This window comes from Amphiura filiformis, unplaced genomic scaffold, assembly GCF_039555335.1.
Source record: "Amphiura filiformis unplaced genomic scaffold, Afil_fr2py scaffold_40, whole genome shotgun sequence".
NCBI lineage: Eukaryota > Metazoa > Echinodermata > Ophiuroidea > Amphilepidida > Amphiuridae > Amphiura > Amphiura filiformis.
Genome location: NW_027305504.1, coordinates 483,016 through 510,450, shown reverse-complemented (window position 1 = coordinate 510,450; position 27,435 = coordinate 483,016). Strand labels below are relative to the sequence as shown.

General features: G+C 36.7%; 2 protein-coding genes across 2 annotated transcripts in view; one reads left to right on the top strand and one right to left on the bottom strand.

The window, feature by feature from the left end:
* LOC140144113 (uncharacterized) overlaps positions 1 to 7,156 on the bottom strand; it is a 113,374-nt gene extending 106,218 nt beyond the window's left edge. The window contains exon 1 of the mRNA XM_072165949.1: positions 6,774 to 7,156. Within this exon, the coding sequence (XP_072022050.1) occupies positions 6,774 to 7,033 (260 nt within the window). The 5' untranslated portion in view covers positions 7,034 to 7,156. The remainder of the gene's footprint in view (positions 1 to 6,773) is intronic.
* A 7,268-nt stretch (positions 7,157 to 14,424) lies between these two features.
* On the top strand, positions 14,425 to 25,885 carry LOC140144105 (PHD finger protein 23-like). The gene is made up of 5 exons (XM_072165939.1): positions 14,425 to 14,563; positions 14,988 to 15,034; positions 21,461 to 21,541; positions 22,643 to 22,823; positions 23,704 to 25,885. The coding sequence occupies exons 1-5, from the start codon at positions 14,542 to 14,544 to the stop codon at positions 23,937 to 23,939; spliced, it is 567 nt and encodes a 188-aa protein (XP_072022040.1). The 5' UTR covers positions 14,425 to 14,541; the 3' UTR covers positions 23,940 to 25,885.
* The last annotated feature ends 1,550 nt before the right edge of the window (positions 25,886 to 27,435 follow it).

Genomic DNA, 27,435 nt, shown 5'->3' with positions numbered 1-27,435 from the left:
TAAAACAGAACAAGTTGCTATAGCAATGGTTGCTATGTACGGCAACACTTATTCAATACCGGTAACTAATTAATAATAATTAAAAATATGCTATAAATTGATCAAATTGTTGATTAAAACAAACATAGCATATGTGATGTATAATGTTCGGGCATTGTTATGAGAAAAATCAGTAAAATTTTTATTAGTTCCGTGGTCTGGGTACGCGCTGATGATCAGCGATCATGTAAAATTGGCAAGGTATTCTCCCCTTCTATGCGCCGACAACCAATGGGTCAACTGTCTTGATCGTTGATCAGCCAATCAGCATGGTTGTTGTTTATCACTTCTGTGTTTACGCTCGTCGCTCGTGTACGCTAAGCGCACAGCACAGACCCCTGGGTTCTCTATCCAACAAAATCCACATTTATAAATCACATACTGTGAATTTGAAACAAAACAAATCCACATACATGTAACTAGTCAAAATACCAAAGCAATCAATGATTCACTAATTCAGAAAAAAAATCATCAAAAATCAGATTGATGCATTTCTGTAAAATGTATAGGTGTAACCTACTCTACAAGTGATTAAAACTAAACACGATGCAATAAGCCATTTTAGAAGTTGGAAGAGTCTGTCTGTAGAGACACTCACAGCTAAATGTAATTGAATGGCGCTTCACACTTTAGGCTAATGAAATGAAATGATTTGTTTCCCGTCACATTTGTTTTCAGTGAAATATGAGGTCATGATTTCATTATTCATTATTTTGGAAATTTTCATTATTGTTAAAACTTTCATTTACATGGCTATTACCTATATTGTTGATGAAAGACCATCCCAAAACAGGTATTAATGCTTAGATCATCATTACATACATTTTGCAACAGATTGAGCAAAGATTTGAATTTGTTTTTATTTTAATGAAAAGAAATTTGCAATTTTTGTAATCACTAGAAACATGATGAGGTAATCCTTAAATTTTCATTATTTACCACATAATGCTCTACCTCTACAACTAAGAAAAACTGCTGATTATGATCAGCAGGGGATGTCAGACATTTTGAGAGTTTCAATTTTGATTATTTCCATCTCAATTTTCAGATAATTTACTTTTTAAAGAAAATAATGACAGTTTTGGTCAAATTGAAAAGGTGATGCGGGCGGGTGACAGGAAACTAATAAGTTGATTACATAGGCCTTATCACCAGTGCTGATTACATCCATGCATTTTGCTAGCTTTTCATTTGACAAGAACATTTAAAATGTAATAAGAATTATATCCTTCACTTTTAATAAGCTATTCCTACAAAATGTCAGATATAAATGTACGCTTTCGTTGGGATTATTAATAGTGACTTTAATTAAAATGTTACTGCAGACAGTTAAACACCACATGTTTTCAAACAGTTGACTATAAATTAATGTTAAAGGCACTAAGTGATCCCTGCAAAGGAGTTCATCTTATAGGAATGGCTTTAAACAGAAGGATAAGTCATTCAAATTACAATTACAGGTATAAAGTGTCCATACACACAAACTCCCCAAACATTGACCAACATGTGACCTTATTAGGTCCAGTGGTGTAGCACTGAGCCTCGGAGGGCGGGGGTGGGGGTATCCATGGACAAGGAGTAGAAATATACCTAGGAATAAGGAGCTCTGTGCAAATAGGGAAATGGATCTCAAAGATGGATGTCACCTTTCAGTTATCCTCATTATTTTGTTGATATTTCTGAAGAAACAAAATGGTTCAAAAACAAAGGCCATCCCTCAATTTATGACCAGAGGATGATTTAAGCACTACCCAGCAAGTCTTGCGGTTAGCATAGCTGTGTGAGTGAATATGACACCACTGCCCGCCCACTGCATACACGTCCATGGTTAAATTTGAATTTGGACAGATATATTTACAATAAAAACACCTTCAAAAAGCTGGTCGATTTCACAATTTATGTTATCTACAGAAGGTGTGAATTATCCTTTATGCATACATCACTTTAGATCTGAAATCAACCAAGTAATAATGACACACACACAATTCTAAAACAACATCTTTTGCACAGAATTCAATGGGATTTGAAAAGTAAAGTGGCAGTTGAAACTCTAGGGATAACACTTTTACAGTGCATGATGGGGCTTCCTTAAATCATCCTCTGATTTGTGACATTTTTATGCAACTTCAGAAAATTGTACTTTATTTTGGTTTGGTCCTCGACAGATGATGAAAGTCCGATAGGTAGAAGGATTGGGCTATTCCCTGGCTATTCTCATTGAAATCAACACCCCCTATGGAAGACATAACCTTAATCTTCTACACAGGGAGTGTGAATTTCAAAAGGGGAATTGGTGACTACATCAGAAATCTATACCCCCAGCATGGGAGATTAAGGTTGTGTCTTTCATACGGGGTGTATGGATTTCAACTGGAATAGCCCATTTAAGCACAGAAGGGAACCATGATCGTGAAGAGAAGATGATGAAAAAATCCCAACAGTTGTTTAATTATTCAAGACAAGTAGCTATACTAGCAAGTCTGTGTGTCAACAGAAATAATTCATAAATACCATATGCTTTACCACTCCAGAGCTAGTCATTTCAATGTTGAATATTTTAAAGCAACATTAACTTGATCTACATGCATTGTTTAAATTATTATTTCTTTATCCAGTCTGGTTTTTTATTCAAGGGTAAAATTGCACCCCCTAGCAACTCACAAGAAGAAAAAAAGAAAAGGAAATATTCCTTGTTCTTAGTACGGTTAAAATGTGCATCGCATTCAGTGGCGTAACTAGGGTTGGTAGCGCCCGGGGCAAGAAACAAAATTGGCACCGCCCTACCCCCTCCCGAGCGTATCTTTGACGCAGGTAGTGGTGTAGCTAGGGGCAGTGGGCGCCAGGAAATTTTTTTTCGGGGGCATTAGGGGGCAAAGTGAATTTCAGGGGGCAAAATCAACAAAGTTTGCGCAAAATTACCGTAAAAAGTGGAAATTTTCGTAATTTTGGGGGCAACAGGGGGGCAAGAGTTCTGACTGGGGGCATTTTCCCCATGCCCCCCGTGGCGCCGCCACTGGCTAGGGGTTGTGGCGCTCAGGGCTATGGATACATAATGCCCCCCCCATTCTTGAAACAATTGCATGCGGAGCACACGAAATTTTGGACAAATAAGGCCTACCACTAATTAATTTTGGTTACTAGAAGGTAGAATATCGGTCTTAAAATGTTCTTTGAATTGAATTTGTGCTGAAATGTGTGTGAAGCACGCAAACATTTTGACTTTCATCGCTTGGAGGGGCGCAGAATCGATGCTGAATTGGTCAATTTGGCGTCCCCTAAGGGTGGCGCCCAGGGCACGTTGCCCCCCTCTGCCCCCCGTAGTTACGCCACTGATCGCATTAAATGAACCCAATATGTATCAACTTTCACTTCAAATAGAACAATTTCATTTGGGCTGAACTATGAAATGCTCACTGGCACATATTTATCTTTGTGCCCCCTCCCCCAACAAAAAGTCCAGGCATGCCACTGCTCCCTTTCCCATGGGGCATGGAGGTTGGTGTAAAATCCATGAAACTCCAAAAATAACTTAAGGGGTACTACACCCCTGTGGTAAATTTGTGACTATTTTTGCATTTTTCTCAAAAAATAATAACACACTGGTAACAAAAGTTACACATATTATTGGGGCAAGGAATCCAATTATTACACTGAAATTTCAGTGACTCAAAACACTCGGTTCAGTATATATGATAGGAAAAGAGGTACATCCTAGCTGTACCTCATTTCTTATCATAAATAATGAACCGCTTGTCTTGGGTCACTGAAATTTCAGTGTAGTAATTGAATTCCTTGCCCCTATAATATACATAACTTTTGTTACCACTGTGTTATTAGTTTTGAGAAAAATGCAAAAAAGTCATAAATTTATGGAGGGGTGTAGTACCCCCTTAAGTATATAGCATAATACATACTGTGAAGAAATGGGTTTCGGGGCCGAGCGGCGATGGCGGGTGGACGTTTGGGGCCAGTGGAAGACCCCGAGAGATCTAATTGTTCTAAATGAAAAGTGATTCAGACTGCACACATAAATATAACAGAAGTTATTCTTTCGTTTTCTTTTCATAAAATCACAACAACACTGCATATAAGTACTTCAATAACTGTCACCTGTTAAATGGTAGTCTATAATGCTACGACAACTTCCAGTTTGATATTTCAGTAACTTATAGAAGGTCTCCGAGTCAGACTTGAGTGTTCAATGTTCCATGATCATGCTGATGCACATTTCAACTTGAGTAGTTTCATTAGTAAGCTTACTGCACAAAATCACACAAAAATCACTGTCAATCGTCCCAAATTATGCTCTGCAATCACAATATTCCTCTGCAATTACAATGTCACCTCATTATTATTGATTTCATATGATTTCCCCTTGTTTAAAACGGGTTTTCTATCAAGATTCACATCAGTAAACACACTGCGTGCAAGCAGCCATCTCCAATTCACCTGCAACCAAGGTCAGAGGTCACTGACAAAAAAAAACATCACAGGCGCACACCACTAAATTGAATGAGCAGAACCCAATTTTACTACACAACCCCCTTCTTCGCCCAAGCGCTGTCCCAGCGCGTCCAAAACAACAACCAAAACAAAACCCAATTTGGAATGTGTCGCGCTGCACTATGAATTTAAACAAATCCTTTGAAGCCTACACCACACAGCATGAATTTGCTTTAATTAGCAAACAAATATTTTCAGAACACATTTGTGAAAAAGAAATTGACCAACTCTGTGATGAATAACTACCCAAGCAAGACAGCCATAACGGTACCAAAAGTTCTCCAGTCCCCAGCCCAACCAGTTAAGGCAAGACCGGGAGCTGGAAATAATTTGAATGATTATGTGACAAAGAAATTAACCATCTCTGTGATAAATAACTACCCAACTAATCAAAGCAAGACAGTCATTACCAAAGAGTTCCCAGTCCCCAGCCCAACCAGTTAAGGCAAGACTGGGCACCAGAAATAATTTGAATGATTATGTGAAAAAGCTGAACATAAAATATTTATTTTGAAAACATAAAAAAAACAAGTACCTGGTCAGGATTCAGTTCAGCAAAAAAAAACACTTTTTCACAAGTTTATATCAAAAGTTAAGATCTGTTGCCATTAAAAATAAAATGTGCATCATATTTACTTTTAGTACAGTACACAATGTCACTTTGTAGTTAGATCTCAAATATCTACTACAACACACCATAGAAGACAGATCATGTTCGCTTGATTAGTTAACATTAATTACACGTAGAGCCACCGGTACTTGATCTCAGCATCAAATACTTCCTCCACCACATCACATGATTAGTACAAAAGTCCTCTCACTGCCGAATTCCCAGATCCTTGACAATCACACGATCAAATCCAGCCGTCAAAACATACTCAGTCTCAGAATTAGATGCAACTGTCGACAGTTGACTTCCCACAGCGAACATGAAATCTGCAATCTTGACCATCTTTGGAACTGTTCCTTTACTGTACTCTTAATGATGTTTAAAATGTCTCTTCATTTGGAAGAAGTTCTTGACAACAATACATTGTGTAAATGTGACAATAGTCCTCCGTAGCACCGGTGTTCTTTGCCACCTGGTTCCATCGCACATAACATGTCATGTCCAATCGCTGATCTCTGCTATCCCAGCGCTATTTTTCATCTCAAAATCCCACCGCTATTTTTTCATCTCAAGATCCCACCGCTATTTTTCATCTCAAAATCCCACCGCTGTTTTTTTCATCTCAAGATCCCACCGCTGCCACGAAGTGTGAAGAAATGGGTTTCGGGGCCGAGCGGCGATGGCGGGTGGACGTTTGGGGCCAGTGGAAGACCCCGAGAGATCTAATTGTTCTAAATGAAAAGTGATTCAGACTGCACACATAAATATAACAGAAGTTATTCTTTCGTTTTCTTTTCATAAAATCACAACAACACTGCATATAAGTACTTCAATAACTGTCACCTGTTAAATGGTAGTCTATAATGCTACGACAACTTCCAGTTTGATATTTCAGTAACTTATAGAAGGTCTCCGAGTCAGACTTGAGTGTTCAATGTTCCATGATCATGCTGATGCACATTTCAACTTGAGTAGTTTCATTAGTAAGCTTACTGCACAAAATCACACAAAAATCACTGTCAATCGTCCCAAATTATGCTCTGCAATCACAATATTCCTCTGCAATTACAATGTCACCTCATTATTATTGATTTCATATGATTTCCCTTGTTTAAAACGGGTTTTCTATCAAGATTCACATCGTAAACACACTCGTGCAAGCAGCCATCTCCAATTCACCTGCAACCAAGGTCAGAGGTCACTGACAAAAAAAACATCACAGGCGCACACCACTAAATTGAATGAGCAGAACCCAATTTTACTACAATACTTTTTGTGAAGCACACAAAAAGTTGCCATTTTCAAGCTAAAAATCATCAAATATGACAATAAAAGCTGGATAAATGCAAGCAGAGCATGCAAACATGTAATTTCTGTCGCATTATGGCCATATTATTATATTCTTCCTTGCCGTTGCTGACCCTCGATCTTTTAATGCCCTTGAGCCTATTCGCACTTGACCGATCATGAACTCACTATTCAAATGGAAAAGAGCTCAACTCGATGCTTTTGAAGCTTGACCGGCTCTGTTGAAATCAAATAGCTACAAATGCATTTTAAAAATAAAACAGAATGAGTTATTTTTGAGATAGATAGCATATCAGTTACCATGGTTACTTACATGAGTAATACTGATGCTTGCACGTCTTCAGGTAATAGTGTAAGCCCAGCATTTGAACAAGCCACTGTCTCATTGTTACATACACACGAAGAAGTGTCGCCACGACCTTCAGTGTTACTGCACTGACTGTTCACCACTGACGTTAAACTCACTAGCATCAACAATAATATCAACATCATTGAAAAAGCACGCTTCTCCCTCATCAATGGAAAAATTGTAGGTGAGCGCTCGATCCTGTGAACCTCACAAAATATTACCATATTAAATGTCCAGGCACCTTTTACTTTCCGTGTTTACACTATACGTCCATTCAGCTCACCTGAGCCGATTTGTATACGTTTCTCAAGTGCAAGCTACTTCCGCATTCTCTATGAATGAACACACCTGAACTTGGCTGAGTTTCATCTGGTAGCTGGTTGTGTGTTGAACGTAAAGAATACAACAGGTGTGGCGCTGTTGCAGTACATGGACTGGGACTAGAACTATTATCAGGCTACCCTGGATCTGAGACCATAATACCTAAATACCTTTAATACCTTTAGGTAGTATGGTCTCAGCCTGGATATTTCAGAATGTAATTTAGTGTTTGTAAATAAAACGTTACTTTTTGAAACAAAAGATGAATAACTCAAATCATTATAATTATGTGCAGTTTATGAACAAGAAAAGTACATGTATTTGGTGAAAATTTGAATAACCTTTATCACACATGCACCATTCATTTATGAAAACTGGTAAAGATGGCGCTCTGCTGGTGGAATTATACTACTCCCGATAATAATTATGTTTTGTCAGATGAAACGTGAGTCGATCCTAACCATTAAATTTTAGTAAGTGCGAACAGAGGAACAAAGGTTCAAATTTTGTATTACAGCAATTAAAACAAATAATCAAAAATATATATTTCAGGGTAATGTAGTATAGGGCCTAGCTATATCTACTGCTGATATCAGTACTGATGAAGTAGCTATGCCTATTTAATTACTGCTGATATTTTGATGAAGTAATAGCTATTAGTATTAAAAATAAAATGAAGTAGCGATCTACTGCTGATATCAGTATTGATGGAGAAATAGCTTTCTTCTGCTGACATCAATATTGATGAAGTAGCACTTCTGATCATACAGTATTAACGAAGTAGATATCTACTGCTGATGAAGTAGCCATCTAACTGCTGATAACAGTATTGATGAAGTAGCTATCTAACTACTGATAACAGTATTGATGAAGTAGCTATCTAACTGCTGATAACAGTATTGATGAAGTAGCCATCTACTGTTGATAACAGTATTGATGAAGTAGCTATCTACTGCTATGACGAGGCAGCTTTCTACTGCAGACATTAGTATTGAGGAAGTAGCCATCTACTGCTGATAACAGTACTGATGAAGTAGCCATCTACTGCTGATAACAGTATTGATGAAATAGCTATCTACTGCTGATAACAGTGTTGACGAGGTAGCTATCTACTGCTAATAACAGTATTGCTGAAGTACTATCTACTGCTGATAGCAGTATTGATGAAGTAGTCATCTACTGCAGATAACAGTATTGATGAAGTAGCCATCTACTGCTGATAACAGTATTGATGAAGTAGCCATCTACTGCTGATAACAGTATTGATGAAGTAGTCATCTACTGCTGATAACAGTATTGACGAGGCAGCTATCTACTGCTAATAACAGTGTTGATGAAGTAGCTATCTACTACCGATAACAGTATTGATGAAGTAGTCATCTACTTTTGATAACAGTATTGATGAAGTAGCTATCTACTGCTGATAACAGTGTTGACGAGGTATCTACTGCTAATAACAGTATTGATGAAGTAGTCATCTACTGCTGATGAGGAAGTAGTCATCTACTTTTGATAACAGTATTGATGAAGTAGCTATCTACTGCTGATAACAGTGTTGACGAGGTAGCTATCTACTACTGATAACAGTATTGCTGAAATACTAGCTACTGCTGATAGCAGTATTGATGACGTGGCCATCTACTACTGATAACAGTATTGATGAAGTAGACATCTACTGCTGATAACAGTATTGATGAAGTAGCCATCTAATGCTGATAACAGTACTGATGAAGTAGCCGTCTCAATTTGATAACAGTATTGATGAAGTAGCTATCTACTACTGATAACAGTGTTGACGAGGTAGCTATCTACTGCTAATAACAGTATTGCGGAAGTACTATCTACTGCTGATAGCAGTATTGATGAAGTAGTCATCTACTGCTGATAACAGTATTGATGAAGTAGCCATCTACTGCTGATAACAGTATTGATGAAGTAGCCATCTACTACCGATAACAGTATTGATGAAGTAGTTATCTACTACTGATAACAGTATTGATGAAGTAGTCATCTACTTTTGATAACAGTATTGATGAAGTAACTATCTACTGCTGATAACAGTGTTGATGAAGTAGCTATCTACTACCGATAACAGTATTGATGAAGTAGTCATCTACTGCTGATAACAGTATTGATAAAGTAGTTATCTACTGCTGATAACAATATTGATGAAGTGGCCATCTACTATTGATAACAGTATTGATGAAGTAGTCATCTACTACTGATAACAGTATTGATGAAGTAGTCATCTACTACCGATAACAGTATTGACGAAGTAGTCATCTACTGCTGATAACAGTATTGATGAAGTAGTCATCTACTTTTGATAACAGTATTGATGAAGTAGCTATCTACTGCTGATAACAGTATTGATGAAGTAGCTATCTACTACCGATAACAGTATTGATGAAGTAGTCATCTACTACTGATAACAGTATTGATGAAGTAGTCATCTACTGCTGATAACAGTATTCATGAAGTGGCCATCTACTGCTGATAACAGTGTTGATGAAGTAGCTATCTACTACCGATAACAGTATTGATGAAGTAGCCATCTACTGCTGATAACAGTACTGATGAAGTAGCCATCTAATGCTGATAAAAGTATTGATGAAGTAGCTATCTACTGCTGATAACAGTGTTGACGAGGTAGCTATCTACTGCTAATAACAGTATTGCGGAAGTACTATCTACTTCTGATAGCAGTATTGATGAAGTAGTCATCTACTACTGATAACAGTATTGATGAAGTAGCCATCTACTGCTGATAACAGTATTGATGAAGTAGCCATCTACTACCGATAACAGTATTGATGAAGTAGTCATCTACTGCTGATAACAGTATTGATGAAGTAGCCATCTACTACCGATAACAGTATTGATGAAGTAGTCATCTACTACTGATAACAGTATTGATGAAGTAGTCATCTACTTTTGATAACAGTATTGATGAAGTAACTATCTACTGCTGATAACAGTGTTGATGAAGTAGCTATCTACTACCGATAACAGTATTGATGAAGTAGTCATCTACTACTGATAACAGTATTGATGAAGTAGTCATCTACTGCTGATAACAGTATTGATGAAGTGGCCATCTACTGTTGATAACAGTGTTGATGAAGTAACTATCTACTGCTGATAACAGTGTTGATAAAGTAGCTATCTACTACCGATAACAGTATTGATGAAGTAGTCATCTACTGCTGATAACAGTATTGATGAAGTAGTCATCTACTGCTGATAACAATATTGATGAAGTGGCCATCTACTACTGATAACAGTATTGATGAAGTAGTCATCTACTACTGATAACAGTATTGATGAAGTAGTCATCTACTACCGATAACAGTATTGATGAAGTAGTCATCTACTACTGATAACAGTATTGATGAAGTAGTTATCTACTGCTGATAACAGTATTGATGAAGTAGCTATCTACTGCTGATAACAGTATTGATGAAGTAGCTATCTACTACCGATAACAGTATTGATGAAGTAGTCATCTACTACTGATAACAGTATTGATGAAGTAGTCATCTACTGCTGATAACAGTATTGATGAAGTGGCCATCTACGGGAGCTATAACTAGGCGAGTTAAAAAAAGGCGAGTTAAAGAAAAGCGAGTTAAAAAGGCGAGTTACCCCCCACAGAGATTCGGTTTTTTGTCAATTACCCCCCATGAAGCAAGCTAAAGGCGAGTTACGACAAAGCCATCAAGTCCAATCAGCGAGTTATGACAACACCAACAAGTCCCACAAGCGAGTTACGACAACACCAACAAGTCCCAAAAGCGAGTTACGACAACACCATCAAGTCCTCTTAGCAAGTTACAACAACACCATCAAGTCCTGTAGCGAGTTACAATAATGCCGTCAAGTCTTACCATTAAGTCTCGCAAGCGAGTTACGACTTATTGGAATATTATAAATCGTAACTCGCCAATGGGACTTGTTGTAAAAATCTTAACTCGCTTCAAGACTTGTCGTAACTCGCCGGCGGGACTTGCTGTAAATCTTAACTCACTGATAGGACTTGTCGTAACTCGCCGGCAGGACTTGTCGTAAAAATCTTAACTCGCCGGGGGGACTTGCCGTAAAAACCTTAACTCGCCGGAGGGACTTGTTGTATTCTCAGCAGGGGTCATTCTTTAATCTCTGCAGGGGGTAACTCGCCATTCTAACTCGCTTTCATCTAACTCGCCCATTCTTAACTCGCCATTTACCTGTCCCCGCCATCTACTGCTGATAACAGTGTTGATGAAGTAGCTATCTACTACCGATAACAGTATTGATGAAGTAGTCATCTACTTTTGATAACAGTATTGATGAAGTAGTCAACTACTTTTGATAACAGTATTGATGAAGTAGCTATCTACTGCTGATAACAGTGTTGACGAGGTAGCTATCTACTACTGATAACAGTATTGCTGAAATACTAGCTACTGCTGATAGCAGTATTGATGAAGTGGCCATCTACTACTGATAACAGTATTGATGAAGTAGCCATCTACTGCTGATAATAGTATTGATGAAGTAGCCCTCTACTGCTGATAACAGTACTGATGAAGTAGCCATCTAATGCTGATAAAAGTATTGATGAAGTAGCTATCTACTGCTGATAACAGTGTTGACGAGGTAGCTATCTACTGCTAATAACAGTATTGTGGAAGTACTATCTACTGCTGATAGCAGTATTGATGAAGTAGTCATCTACTACTGATAACAGTATTGATGAAGTAGCCATCTACTGCTGATAACAGTATTGATGAAGTAGCCATCTACTACCGATAACAGTATTGATGAAGTAGTCATCTACTACTGATAACAGTATTGATGAAGTAGTCATCTAATTTTGATAACAGTATTGATGAAGTAACTATCTACTGCTGATAACAGTGTTGATGAAGTAGCTATCTACTACCGATAACAGTATTGATGAAGTAGTCATCTACTACTGATAACAGTATTGATGAAGTAGTCATCTACTGCTGATAACAGTATTGATGAAGTGGCCATCTACTGTTGATAACAGTGTTGATGAAGTAGCTATCTACTACCGATGAAGTAGTCATCTACTACTGATAACAGTATTGATGAAGTAGTCATCTACTTTTGATAACAGTATTGATGAAGTAGTCATCTACTACTGATAACAGTATTGATGAAGTAGTCATCTACTTTTGATAACAGTATTGATGAAGTAGCTATCTACTGCTGATAACAGTGTTGACGAGGTAGCTATATACTACTGACAACAGTATTGCTGAAATACTAGCTACTGCTGATAACAGTATTGATGAAGTAGCCGTCTACTGCTGATAACAGTATTGATGAAGTAGCCATCTACTGCTGATAACAGTACTTACGAAGTAGCCATCTAATGCTGATAACAGTATTGATGAAGTAGCTATCTACTGCTGATAACAGTATTGACGAGGTAGCTATCTACTGCTAATAACATTATTGCGGAAGTATACTATCTACTGCTGATAGCAGTATTGATGAAGTAGCTATCTACTGCTGATAACAGTGTTGACGAGGTAGCTATCTACTACTGATAACAGTATTGCTGAAAATACTAGCTACTGCTGATAGCAGTATTGATGAAGTGGCCATCGACTGCTGATAACAGTATTGATGAAGTAGCCATCTACTGCTGATAAACAGTATGATGAAGTAGCTATCTAATTGCTGATAACAGTATTGATAAAGTAGCCATCTACTGTTGATAACAGTATTGATGAAGTACCGGTAGCTATCTATTAGAATACGGATGAAGTAGGTATTTAGTGTTGATAACAGTATTGATGAAGAAGTGTTTCTATAACAAAATTGATCATGTTGATGACGTAGCTTTCTACTGCTGATAACAGTATAATGATCTACTGCTTGCTGATAACAGTATAATGAAGTAGCTATCTACTGCTGACAACAGTATTGATGTAATTGCTTTCTACTAATATCAGTATCAGTATATTATAACAATATCGATGAAGTATATAGTCGTCTTCTATATTGATAACATTATTGATGCAGTAGCTTTCTACTGCTGATATATATGTATATAGCTATCTACTGCTGATAACAGTATTGACAAAGTAGCCATCTTCTATTGATAACAGATAATTGATGCAGTAGCTTTCTCCATGCTGATATTACTAGTAACGTGCCCCAATATGGGGCAAGTTCGCCACTAGTTGCAAAATGTTTTTGTTTGTTCTATCCTGTTGCTTATTGTAAGGCCTATAGTTCTGGGATTGTGGTCGTATAGCTCGATATAGGGCTTTCACATGGGCTAATCAGAACAAATAGGGCGAACTCTCCCCTACCAGTAGGGCCTACAGTATACTCATGCATAATTCGTAAACCGACGCAAAATCGGAATCAACTGAAATTTTTTAAATAAGCTTTTTTTGTGGGTATCATATCAAAATTGTCATATAAAGAGGATGTTAGGATCACAAAATACTCATATAAGCAGAAATAACAAGATAACGTGTAAGAAATCACACTGGCTATTTTGGCTGTTGGTGCGAGACTTCCAAAAAGTGTACATTTCTTACTGAAAAGTGTGCTTGCGCAGATACAAAGTGCCCTTTTGGACTTTTTAAAATGCCGTGTCAACAAAAGTCGACCTTTTGTCAGTTTTTCTCCCACTTTACCTTCTTATTGAAATAAAGAGAGCTACCAAAAGTGGACCTTTGTTGACCCCCCGCCCGTGGACAGTGGCGTAGCGTCATTATGGGCACGTTGTCCTCCCCCCAATCGATTGCACAATTTAGAAAATCCCATAGGAAAATTGTCAACCTGCACTGTAATTTGGGGTTATTTTTGTTGAACCCTTTAATAATAATAATAATAATGATAACAACAACAACAACAACAACAACAACAACAACAACAACAACAACAACAATAATAATTAATAACAATAATAATACTATTAATTGATAATAATTGATAATACTAACAAGAATATATTAATGAATGTGCTTATAAAACAATAATCTGATAACGAGATTATTATTTAAAAAAATATATTCTTGCTGTTTTATTTGATATTTGTATTATTGACAGATAATTTATAAATCTATTTAAACTTTTTATATTGATTTGAAAATTAGTCAATTGATATTGAGAAACCACATCAACATGAATAACGTTTGCACCCCCTTGATGAAATGGATCCGTCAATCTTGTTTACAAAATAATTAATTATGTATGTAAATTATTCGGGGTCACGCCCCCGCTGCTTGGAACTCTGGGAAATAAACTCATTGTACATCAATTTTCAGTCAAATGAGCGAGTGTTTGTTTTGAAAATTCACAACGTCCGAATCAAAATTTGATAAATATTTCCTATTTTAGAGATTTATGAAGGAAAACATTACACGAACTACGTGTCATCATGTCTAGTGACGTATTTGCCGGTAAGTTTTCGGACATTTACTTTGTAGATTGCTGGAAAGCAGAGGTTTTCTGGCACGTTTTTCGTGCCAGTCTGCTTAATTTGCTCACCATTGCAAAATTTACCGGATGTAAAAGTAAAAACATTCGAATTAAACTATTTGCTTTTAGAAAATTTGACGAATGTTATTGACAGCTAGACCAAAAATTGTGTTTATAATATTAATTCGCTGTTTTGCACGACTTTAAACTGGTAGTACAATGATCATGAAGCTGATTTTGCTAACTTTTTCATATCGTTTCAAACGTATTAAAAGCGTCGCGTCACACCAACGTGTGAATTTTAAATTTACGATCTTCAGAAAAAAAAATAGGCACATATATCCTTGTATTTTAGGTTCTGTGGGTAGTTGATAATCATTACTCATTATTCATTATATTTTCCAGCCCCTACCAAGATGAAGAGACCGTCTAAGTTCGATGAATCTATTTCGGTAAGTTAAATTTTCATACTTTGAATTTACTCGTCATGTGTGTTGTTGAATTTTTTCTCACACTAATTGCATCGTCGCCATCTTGGAATTTTGCTATGTTTTGATAAAGATTCCTCCTCGTACAAGTACAACAGTCAACAGTGCTCGATGCGAAATAGAAATATATTTAAAAAGTCAAACAAATCGGGTAACACATTGCGTACACTTGTAGCTTGACGATCAATCATGAAGGAAAAAATGGGAAAAGGATTAATTTTCTGTCAGATTTAGTTTACTCAATATGCAGTGTCATGTGCAACTGCAACAATCTTGACCATCTCTCCATTCCAGCTATTCTACATGTATGTGCCATGGTGCATAAATGTACATGTATACAGCAGAACAGTGAGAACATTAAGATAATTTCTATAGCATCTAGTGTTGCTTTTAAACATGCTGTTCTCCTGTGCGAAGATGTCCGGGCCGTGCTGATGATTCTTCCTCAAATGTGACTGATACTGGAGTACCGAACTCTGAAGTATTTGGACCAAATTTCCCCTTGGGCCTCTTCACTACGATTTCCACCAGGGTGATATCTCCATGATGAGTGAGGATAGGAAAGAGAAGGCTGTAAGTTCGTTTCGGGCTAACATGATGCCGGATCAGGCTTTGTTGCAGTGTTCTGCCAGAATTGACTAAATGCATTTTTACTGGAATTCTTCTCAGCAGTCCTACATAGTACGGAATTTATAGACATGAATGATAGGACATGTACATGTAGTTGTGGGGTTAGTCTCGGTTTCAGATGGCAGCTCCGTCATTTCTAAACTAATAAGCCAGTGTGTCTGGTTTGTTTTGAGACAAAGGAGCACATTGGATGCCGTCTGGAACCAAGATTAGGCCTACCAGGATCCCGACCAGGATATATTTTGGGGTCGTACGAGTTAGTTCCTGCAGCAGCTGAAGTATCTACAGTATTCAGCAAAGTTCTTCAGCGGTGTTGGACTGCTCTGTCTGATTATCGCATAAAAAAAGGTTACATGATGCTATGCAGCTGGATCAATGAAGGTGATGATGTGATTCAACCAGGAAAGTGTCACTTCCCTGATTCAACTAGCCATTCAGAACCACACTTATCGTACATGTTTATAGCATTAGCAGCAACAAATCGACAGACTGCTGAAGAACGTTTCTGAAAGCTATAATTTTGTTGTTGATCTTTGAAGGCTGTGGTGGGATCTGCTGAACTTGTTGCTGGACAGGAATGGAGAGTAACCCTTGATCATGCAAGACATGTGATCATGATTTTTCTTCCTCTTGCTAACTAGTGTAACATACCGTAAAAATTAGATCATCTAGCGGTTACACAACTTCGCACACATCTGGCTCAAAAATAATTTTATACAGGAGAAAACCCTACCATTTCAAGTCAATTGTTGGCAATTGTACTATGATATAATAGTTGCAGCTTATCCATTCTGATCCATGTGTTCATCGTACAACTTTCCCACCGCTTTGATGTGGCATAGGAGGTAGACGCGAACGTGTGTTATTGCGCAAATGGGACTGGTCAGTTCTGATCATGTTGACGTTGTAACTGTTGTACACCCTCGTGATGCTACCCGCAAGTTGTTGCCATACTGAGAGTTCCATGATGAACACAAAATTAGAAAATTTTAATATTGAGTAATTCCGATACAATGTTTAGTGCCATGGGCTACAGCCTACAGGTCACCAGGGTCATGCGATGCGACAGAGTGAGGTGCCTATATTTCATGTGATATCAATCAAAACCCCACTTCAGTGTGCAACATATCGAAAAGTGCAAAAGAGCTCTGATAAAGCCAAAGGGGTGTGAGTTAACAACCCAGGAAGTGACACTTCGTGATAAATGGGATCAAATTCCCCAAATAATTTCCATGATAGGCTGATAAATTTGCATGATAGTGTTCCTTGAATACTGTATAGCAACAGCTTGGATAGCTAGACTACTGCAGGCCTATACCATTAAAATTATAGTTTGATAAAAGCTTGTTGGTAGCAGGGCTCGATTGGAATCGGCTCGATTTACTCCCAGGGATTTACTTCATATGCATCACTCGCATGTACATGTAGATTTTCTCCAGTGCATGTAGCCCCGGCATGTAGCTTTCCAAACCTATCTGCACACTCTGCATCTAGGAAGGTTGCTTATTAATTTTAGCTCATGTAACTAATCTTATGTGTTTTAGTAAAATGTTTTGATAGCATTTTGTTATCTGGTACTGCACCAGCGGTTGGGAGGTTTAGTTTAAAATTTGGCTTGTTTCTCTGAAGGGCCTTATCTGGTAGCTTCTGGTGGCATGGAGAATTGTTGAAAGAAAGAAAGATGGTGAAATGTTGTGCTGGATTGTCTTCCGAAATAGCGGGACAATTGGAATTCTTATGTTGTATGTACAATGTACCTGACAATAACCCCGGACAACGTTTGTAGTTTACACAGAAGATGATTTGCGAGAATCAAATGATTCCCGCAAATTTATTCTGCAAGAATCAAGATTGATTTGTGCACTGCGAAACAAAATTTTGACCATGTAACATGATTCAGCAATGAATATTTTGTGATTCTGGTACTGTCCAACACTTCTTCCTATCTTCCATTACTCTTCAGCTGGTGAAAGTAATCCAGACAGGGATATGATATGGGATGGCAAGTTGTCTACATGTACAATATACTACTGTTTGTGGGGGAAAAAGACTAAATTCATTTACCAACAGTCTTAGTCATGATACTGGTCTTTGCTGCCATATAAATAAAAGTTTCCCATTCATTGTATTATTGATGCCCTTGTCCCAGGGATCGGGGCAATTATTCCGAAAATTGACAAGCCAACAGTTCTCCAAGATATTGAAGGGTGGGGAAAGTACTGGAATACTGCATCAATGCTGACTGTTGCATGTTGGAGCAAGGCTTTCATGGGTAATTCCTTTCATGCCATTGCTGTTTTCGATATAGCGACATTGACCCAGTTCAGGTGGCAGTTTCCGTGAATACTATACTATTAGCCACTGTTTCAGGACGATTTTGTTTGTTGAATGTGTGTGAATGTACGAATATGAAGCTTTTGCGTTGTGTACGTAGTTGTTGGTTTTCATTTTCAGTGTTTCAGGCGTCACGCAGTCATAGCTTCCATGATTTTCATGGAATTCGTACTATACTGCATGCAATTATAGGCATCGATTTTTTTGCCGAAGTGCCCGCGTGGCAAACGGCCAATTTGAACAAGAAATGCCGTTTTATCAAGGATTTTTATACTGGTTGCGTTACACATGTCGTTATTTCGCTCATAAAATATCAAAAATGAAGTGTAAATCGTCAAGGACGTTGATATTGTCACCGTAGTTTTCTTGTTTACCTCCGTGTTTACCGCGGGTTCGTGCTTTGGATTGCGACATTGTTGTGTGGTTTGTCAATGAGGTTTCGGCAATTTCGTACTCGAAAATCAGCCTTGATTTTGACATTTTCCATGTCGCAAATTTCGGATGAAAAGTTCGTAGTACGTAGGAACAGAGATGTTTAAGCGTATTATATTGACATTTCAAAGGAAAACTGCGTAAAATTTGCACATGCAGTGAATTATTTGTCGGGTTGTAAACAATTCGAAATGGTTTAAAGATGGGATGTCAGCCGCACTCGCGTCTATCAAGGTCTTTACATAATTATGCGAAAATAAACAAAACGTCATTGCTGACTGACGGAATGTTCCATTCGGTGGAGGGGTGAGGATTATCGCGCGGCGCTGATATGATCATAATGATGGATAGTGTATGTGTACTGATTGTTCAATCATCAGTTCTCATGACCCAGGGTGAACCTCAATCAATATGATTTACAGTTTAATTATTATGGACGGATTTAATTGATGAGTGAATGTTGAGTTCACTGAAGGGCATGGAATTTGAATATGTCACAAAACTTATAAAAAAAAATTGTATTTATTTTTAAAACATGTTTTATTAATTTATTTAATTTATTCACAAATTCATTAATTTGTTCATTCATTCATTTGATTGTAAACAGTGGTCATGATTTGTTAGTGTTTTGTTTAGACTTTGGACCCTGGACCCATTTATAAATAATTGTACCGGTTCATAATTATTATTATTATTTTTAATATATTACGGTAATAGATTGTACAGTATGGAACATTGCCAAACACGTTTATTACTTCATATGTGTATTTGTTTCAAGGAACATTTCGTGATCCATAGCCTCATCTGCCACTTCTCTCAAAAGAAGTTGAGATTTTTATACATACACTGGAAAGCTCTGGCAAAAGTACAGAGAGGTCACTGATGTGCAGCGGCGTAGCTGGGATTTTTTTTCCAGGGGGGGGGGGGGGCAAGCCTGTATGGGGTGGGGGCCCAAATCCACCAAATTTCCTTGCACTGGGGGGCCCAAATAGACAATTTTTGCCAGGCTTATTGATAATAATCGTATGGTATTGCATATCGTATGGATTCCCCATCTCTCAGCCCCTCCTCTCCCTCTTTCTCCTCTCTTTTTTCCTCTTTATTTTTTCCATATTATGTCATAGCAGATGGTGCAAGGATTATTTAAAAAAAAATTACAATTTTTTTTGTAACATTTTTTTTTGCAAGATTTTTTCTATTTTTTCGGAGGATTTGGGGAACCTGTGGACTTATTATGAAGTATCTTCATAGTTAATTTGGTAAAAATTTTAAAAATTATGGAAAATTTACAATTTGTTATCTAGTGTGCAAAAGTATAATTTGTGTTTACCTCATTCCTCTATCATAATAAAAATGCACTTTTTTTTTCAAATTAGAACATCAAAATGGGTCCATAGATTGTCTTAAGGGATCTGGAATGAGCTTTTTGAGCGTTTCGACAGTATTTTTTGTGGGACATGAGAGCATATAAAGACATATCGAATTGTATTCTGAATACGAAGAATGTCTTTCTGGCAGTTTCTGATATCAAATAATTTTCATTTTTTGAAATTCACGATGTAATATAAATTTTATGACAAATTATTAAAATTTGATATTTTTCACATTTTTGATATATAACAGTCCTCGAAGTAAATTTGATAAATCTAATGACATATTCCTAAAGTGTATGTAGCTGGGAGGAAAAGCAGGCGATCAATTGAAAATTTTGACCTTTCATATTGAAGATATGGATTTTTCCCCAAAAGACCTAATTTTTTTTGGTGTTTTGGGGAAAAAAATCCATATCTTCAATTTAAAGGTCAACATTTTCAATTGATCGTCGGCTTTTCATCCCACCTACATACACTTTAAGTATAAATCATCAGATTTATAAAGTTTACTTGAAAGTACTGTTAAATATCAAAAATATCAATTTTAATCATTTGCCATAAAATGTGTATTACATTGCTAATTTCAAAAATCATAATTATTTGATATCAGAAGGACATTCTTCGTATTCAGAATGCAATTCGATATGTCTGATGTGCTCTAATGTCCCATAATAAATACTGTCCAAACGTTCATACCCCACCCCTTAAGGGATCTGGAATAAGCTTATTCCAGATCCATTAACCCACTGAAAAAAAAAAAAGAAAAGAAGAAAAATCACCCAAAAAAAATTTAAAACTATTTTTTGTGGGAGATTGTATATTTTTGCAATATCCCTAGGGAGAGCAAGATTCTGGGTTAGGGTAAAGGTTATTTGGGCTACGGTTAAGTTACAGTAGGCTCCTAAGGTTTGGAAGATGGGATTTTTGATTTATGTAAGGCTCTGAGTAATGAGTATGATAAAAATGGGGAAAAGTTGGGGGGGAAAAAATTACAAAATTGTAAAAAAAATTTGGTCACATTACAAAAAAATAAACCCTGTAATTTCCACATAAATACAAAAAAGTGGCATCTCTGAAAGAATCATCAAATTGGATAAACATTCTGTCAATAGAATGAAATTACAGCACATTGGCTGGCATATAATGGAGCAAATCCAATATACAAGATTGATAATCATGCAAAAAACTAAAATTTTGCTTCCAATGTTTTTTTGTGTGGATTTCTACTCAAACATAACAGGATGCTACAATCACAAATACTCCTTTGAAGTGAATTAATTTTTTTTCAGGTGGTATGTGCCGTGCATTCTCTAAATTCAGTAAATTTCCATCGTCAACCGTGTAATTGAATGGGATTATTTTGAAATTTTAAAACGCTTGAAATATCACAAACAAATATATGTTAATAAATAATTATACAAGCTAAAACCGTTGGGGTTTGATAATAAATGCCATACGGCCAGTCGGTTTCACAAGTTGCCGGCTCTATCATGCCACTCGCCACCTGTTTTTTTTCTTCAAAATTGTTACAAAATGATTTATAATAAGACTATGGATATATGTTTTATTTGTTCCTGCTTTTCACAGTATTTAATAATTTTCTCTTGATTTTTCTTTTCAGCCCAGCAAGAGAAGAATGACTGACTTCAGTACATTTTGTACATGGGTGCTTGACTATGAGGCTTCGTTACATAATGAAGCAGTAAGTTATTTTGTTACATGATAAATAATATGCCCTAATTAAAAATTTACTTAAAGCAGAAAAAGGAAAAAAGTGGCAAATTAAAAGCATTTTATAGGGAAAATAGTATTGATCTATTTTGTTTTGTTGAATGTTATTCTTGTAATAACTCAATTTGTGCCATGAGTAAGTAGTTTCTTTTGTTACTACACTACGGGAAATTCTTAAATCCTGTTCCTGCAATCTTATTGGTTCTTACCTGTGTGATATGACACAACATCACACGAACCGGATTTACCTTTTTGGGGGCCCTGGGCCAGGCCAAAATTTGGAGGCCCCCAAACGCACTGTGAAGGCATGTGGCCAAGTTTGTAGATTTTACAAGGACATTTGAAAAAATTCAATTTTAGAATACTTTAGCCCATATTGAAGCTGAATTTGACTATAAATTTTGTAATTTTTGTACACTATTTTGGGCCAAAACTGGTGTTTTTCGGCTAATATGGAAGATACACACCGCACAGGGCAATTTTGGGGGCCCGGGCCCATCTGGCCCTATGGTAAATCCGGCCCTGTGTGCATCAACGCGATACGCGTACCCGCTATTTGAGCCAATCGGAGGCACATAGCAACAACGGGACTGATCGATTTTAAGCCATAGGTAGTTCTATTCCTTGTAAAATGTAGAATCTAATTTGATAAAAATGTATGATATTTCTATTTGAATTGAAGTGTTTAAGAATGAGAATAAAGGTATTGTTTTTAGCAACATTATTTTTGGCGTAAAACAACGAGGCGAATACTAAAAAATAATGATGTCGCCCGTGTTATATGAGACGTTAGATGCATACCAGTGGCTAAAACCAATACGGTACCTTTATTCTCTAAATATTTAACATACAAAAAATTATGCTCAAGAACTCCAAACAAACCAAAAACACAAACACTAGAAGACAAAAGAAAAATTGATGAAAAACTAGGGAATTATTCAGAACCAAAGTACACTGGATAATTTTTGATTGGAATAACTTTTCCAAGTTTGGTCAGATTTGATCAGATTGTGATTTGTGTTGTTATATAGGTCATACCTAAATGTTTGTTATTTTGTTTGTGTGTTTACAGGATAGAGTAACCAAGAGAAGTACAAGTCCTCTTGACAGTGAAGGAAACAGTGTCGGTAGCAATAGCAGCGAGTCAGATTATGCATCTCAAGTCTCAGATTTTGACAGTATCTCACCGGTAGAGCCAGCCCCAGTCCCTGTGTATCAGTATAGGTCATTCCGACCACCAAAGAGAGAAAGAGGTAAGACATTGATGCAATCTCGGGGGTGGGGTGGTAGAAAGGGGGGAGGGTCAAAGCAGGGGGGTCATCTTAGTCAAAAGGTGGTTACAGGGATATGCAACAGGTTTGTGTATTATTTTCAGGCTTATATGTTCAGATTTGGGTCACAAATTTAAATTTTGTGTTAAATTTCAAGATGTGCTTTTGGAAGTGCAAATTTTGCATTGTTTTTCAGCAAAATATCAAAATTTGTAATATTTAATTTAATTCCAAATTTCAGAAAATTAATATTTTTGGGTCTCTTTTTGGTCAAACTTTGTATATTTAGTAAACCCTTGATCTCGAACCATCTGTCAAGAAAATGGTTCTGTAAAAGCAAATTTCAGTATTGAGATGCAGAAATTGTTTGAGGATTTGAGGAAAATGTTTGAGAATTTGAAGTTCAGTACAAATGCAATATTAAAGGGGCATTTCGTGATCCACAGCCTCATCCCCACTTTTCCCCAAAAAGTTGAGATTTTTACACCACTGGATACCTCTGGCTACATAATGTTTATGTACCAAATATTTCTTGCAGATTAATTAGTTTAGCAAAAATATTGCCAAATTTTAATTTCGTTCTGGTGCACCAGAACGAAATTACAACACATTGTCTATGGAGCAGTGTAATACACATAATCATGCATAACTCGCAAACGCAAAATCGGAATCAACTGAAATTTTGGAAATAAGCTTTTTTCGTGGATATCTACTGAAAAATGTCATAAAAAGAGGATGCTAGGATCACGAAATACTCCTTTAATCACAAATTATTTTCGTAGTAGTTATAGTTAAAAGTTGTATGCTCATTAACACTAAAATTTCAAATAATTCAATTTTGTTTTTTGTCACTTTTAACCAGGAGAAGATTGGGACCTCATAACCTGTTACTGCAATAAGCCTTTCTCTGGACGGCCAATGATTGAGTGCTCAGAATGTACAACGTGGGTCCACCTCTCCTGTGCCAAGATCCGCAAAACCAACGTCCCTGAAGTATTCAACTGTCAGAAATGCAGAGACTCAAAGCACAAAATCCGCAAATCAAATCGCGCAAGCGCGCCAAAGAAACAGTTCAAAGAACTCTACGAAGATAGTTAGTAGTAGAAGAGGGTCAAGTCTGTACATAGATGTATTATACATAAGAGTTTTTAAATATCGTGATGTGGACATTTTGTGGATATTAATTTTAAGCAGGGATGGATGATTTCATTCACAAGGGTTGGGATACTGAGCAAAATGATGAAATTTGGAATACTCAAGTGCACTTACAAATAGACATTCCATTTTGGTATATATTGGGATCATAGTAACTTGGCAACTTTTCCACTTTATAGAAGATAATTTATGTAGGCATTTTCAGGGTGATAATTAGGTCTGCAGAAACTTTACTGATTAATACTTTTTAGTCAATATGTTAAAGGATTCTACAATTGTATTGCTGAGACACAATGGCACAATAATTAACAGCAAATTATATAATGCAAGTTTTCATTCCATATTTGACAAGGAAGCCCTGCAAAACTCTCCATTCAAAATAAAGTCCTTGCCAGCATTAGCTCACAGAACTCAAACAATTTGCTGAAGATTATTTAGCTTTTTACAGACAAAAAAGTGCCTTGATAAATTTGTTATCATATTCCACCATTTGCAAAATGAGGTGGCAAATTTTTGATACCAAAGTTTCAAGAACATTTCAGGAAGTTTTAGTTGAAGTATTCTTCATAACGTTTTAATATCCACCAAATGTCCATATGAAGTTGAGAACTATTCCAAATTAGGAAGTATGACTGATGTATAAATTAATCATATTGTTTTGTAAAAAATACAAAAAGAAACAAAAAATGAAAAAGCTAAGTGCCAAACTCAGAGGGTCTTTTGTATTTCTTATTTGGAATAGGTCTGAATATAACCAAATGTACATTTTCTAAAAAGGAAAATATTTTTGATCAATAATATTTTGTACAGTATTTTGCACAATGTTGGACTATTGTGGCTTTACAGAGTGATGAAGTAGGCTATAGTGTCAAGAAATTATATGGGACCTTTTATCTATTTTGGGTTGGAAACTGGTGTGTGTTGCCAACAAAAAGGTGAGAGTTGTGGACTTTGCCATGTGTGTGTGTTGCTCAGGGAGGGCAAATAGTGTAACCGCTAGCATATTTCGCATCCTGCAAACTTAGATTAAAATGTATACATTTTTTGCAGTTTTCATGGATGGTGATAATGGGCGTTAAGCACCACAAGCGCAAACCAGTTCAATTTTGGACTTTTGTCAGTTTAAATGCAGGAGGTACACGATATTGGTCTCAGTGTGTGACAATCCAGTTTTGCAGTCTTGCAGATTTATGATAGTGTTATGCTATTTGACTCTTTGGAGTGTATTCACACTCTTTCAGCTTTTTTTTGGCTATAAATATTAGAATATTATTATCATGTAAGCGAAATGAATAATGCTTTTGATTGATATATAGCTAAAAGTAGCTCTATATGGCCAGTATTTCAGAAGAGTATATGATGATGATTGTATATGAGAATCAAATCTGTATTAAAAGTTGAGATGTAACCATGGTAACTGAATTAAAATAACGCAGCCAATTCTTAACATGCCATTTTTCAACTCGGTTATAGTATCACTGCCAACCACTTTGTCATATCTTGATACTATATACATGTTCTGGAGTCCAATTTGTGGATGTATGTTCCAGGGCCCACTTTTTGAGAGATTTTCATCTATATTGTTACACCTGTAACAATATAGCGCTGATACTGTGAAACCAGGCTATGGCACACAGTAAAAACTAATGCTGCATTGTAAGAAGGCTGAATAGGTAGCATGGTCGCTTGGTCCTGAGGGGAACCAAACATCATTACCCTGTTTAGATCAAATGTTGATAAGTTAGGAGGGAAAATTTATAGAAAAGTTTATAGGAAATCAGATTGTTGAAATCCCTATTGTATTTATATGAAGTAACAATTTAATCAATAATTTTAGCCATATCTTGAATGACAGAAAACTGAAGAAAGAAAATTGCTCAAACATTATGAAACATAAATAAAAAATAAATGTAGATATTTATATAGCGCTTTATGCCGTAAACAGCCTCAAAGCGCTTTTTACATTTATTCCGCCGTCATTAGAATATGTCGGAACCACGTTTGCAGCCTACAATTGGCGAGGGTTCATCAGTACAACGACTGTGACAATCCCTAACAGCTTCCCATTGCACCTGGGTGGGGTAAGGCAAGCGAGGCAAAGCGCCTTGCCCAAGGGCGCAACACGGTGGTGGGACGGGGTCTCGAACCCATGCACATCAAGTAAGCTCTCAGATTATGAATCCAAGGCCGTAACCACTGAGCCACCGTGCCCTACATGTACTCTGTAGTTTACAGGGGAGGAATTTGCTGATTTTATGCCAATAAAATGGTGCTAAATAATGTAAATTTGGTAGAGGCAGACAACATTTGCTAGTTTGTCTGATTTTTAACCACCAATTCATTTGTCCTGTGCCTGAATTATTGTGGTTAAAACTAACGTTGGTAAATTGGCAATTTGAGCTCTTTAGTTATTGTTTCAGATGGTAGTAGTTAATGAGAAAACACATGAGCACCAAACATGGAACAACAACCATCTGCACATAAACCTCGTAGTTTTTGCAACCAAATACGCAAATAACATTAAATATTGGAAATCATTAATCGGATATTTTGATGCATATATCTTGCCGATCCGATTACCGGTTTAGCCTTAATGTATGCATTTTACATAGTTGATATATTCATCACTGTTACACTAGTTTATTTATTGTTACCAGAAGCATACAATCTGACTTTGCTGCATTTTTATAAGGTGGGGGAGTGGAGGGTGGGAAGTTTTTGGGGAGTGGAGGGTGGGAAAAGTTTTTTATCACTCTGTAAAGTGCAATGTGTTTGACTAAATTATATCACATTATTTAATTGGCTCTTTTTGAGAGCTGCCTTATTTCTGCAAAAAATATTGCTGTCCTATTTATGCAAGAAAGAAGTCTCTTGCTAAGTTTTCAAAATGTTTTACCATTTTTGTTTTTACCAAGTTTGGGAAAATAAAGGTAAGAGTTCTTTTTGGTATATAAGGGCTGACATGTAGCCACATATTGCACAATGAGCGCACAAAATTAGTGTCAACTTAGGTAAGAGGGACACAATGATTTTTTCCCTTTTTCTGATTAACTTTAAATTTGTGTTTCATAAGGCATAGAAATATGAAATATTTATTTCAAAGGTCTAATGGTGTCAATTCAAATGAATAGAAATCTCCAAGTCCATTTTACAGTGGGGTTGTACCTCAACTTTTTTGGACAGTTGGGCCGCTAATCTAAAATGTTTTCAGCCCGATTACAAAATATTGTTGGTGGACACTGCACATACTCACCTACCAGTACCAGCAAAGTTACGGTACCCGCTACTGGTATGTATGTCCAATGCCAGTGCGAGTTCTTTATGCACGCATAAATATTATCCTTGGTATTTCATGTTCTGATCATTGGAATTTTAAAAACTATCTTTGCTACAAAACACCAAAGATGTCATTCTTGGAGATATAACCAAAATTTTGTGA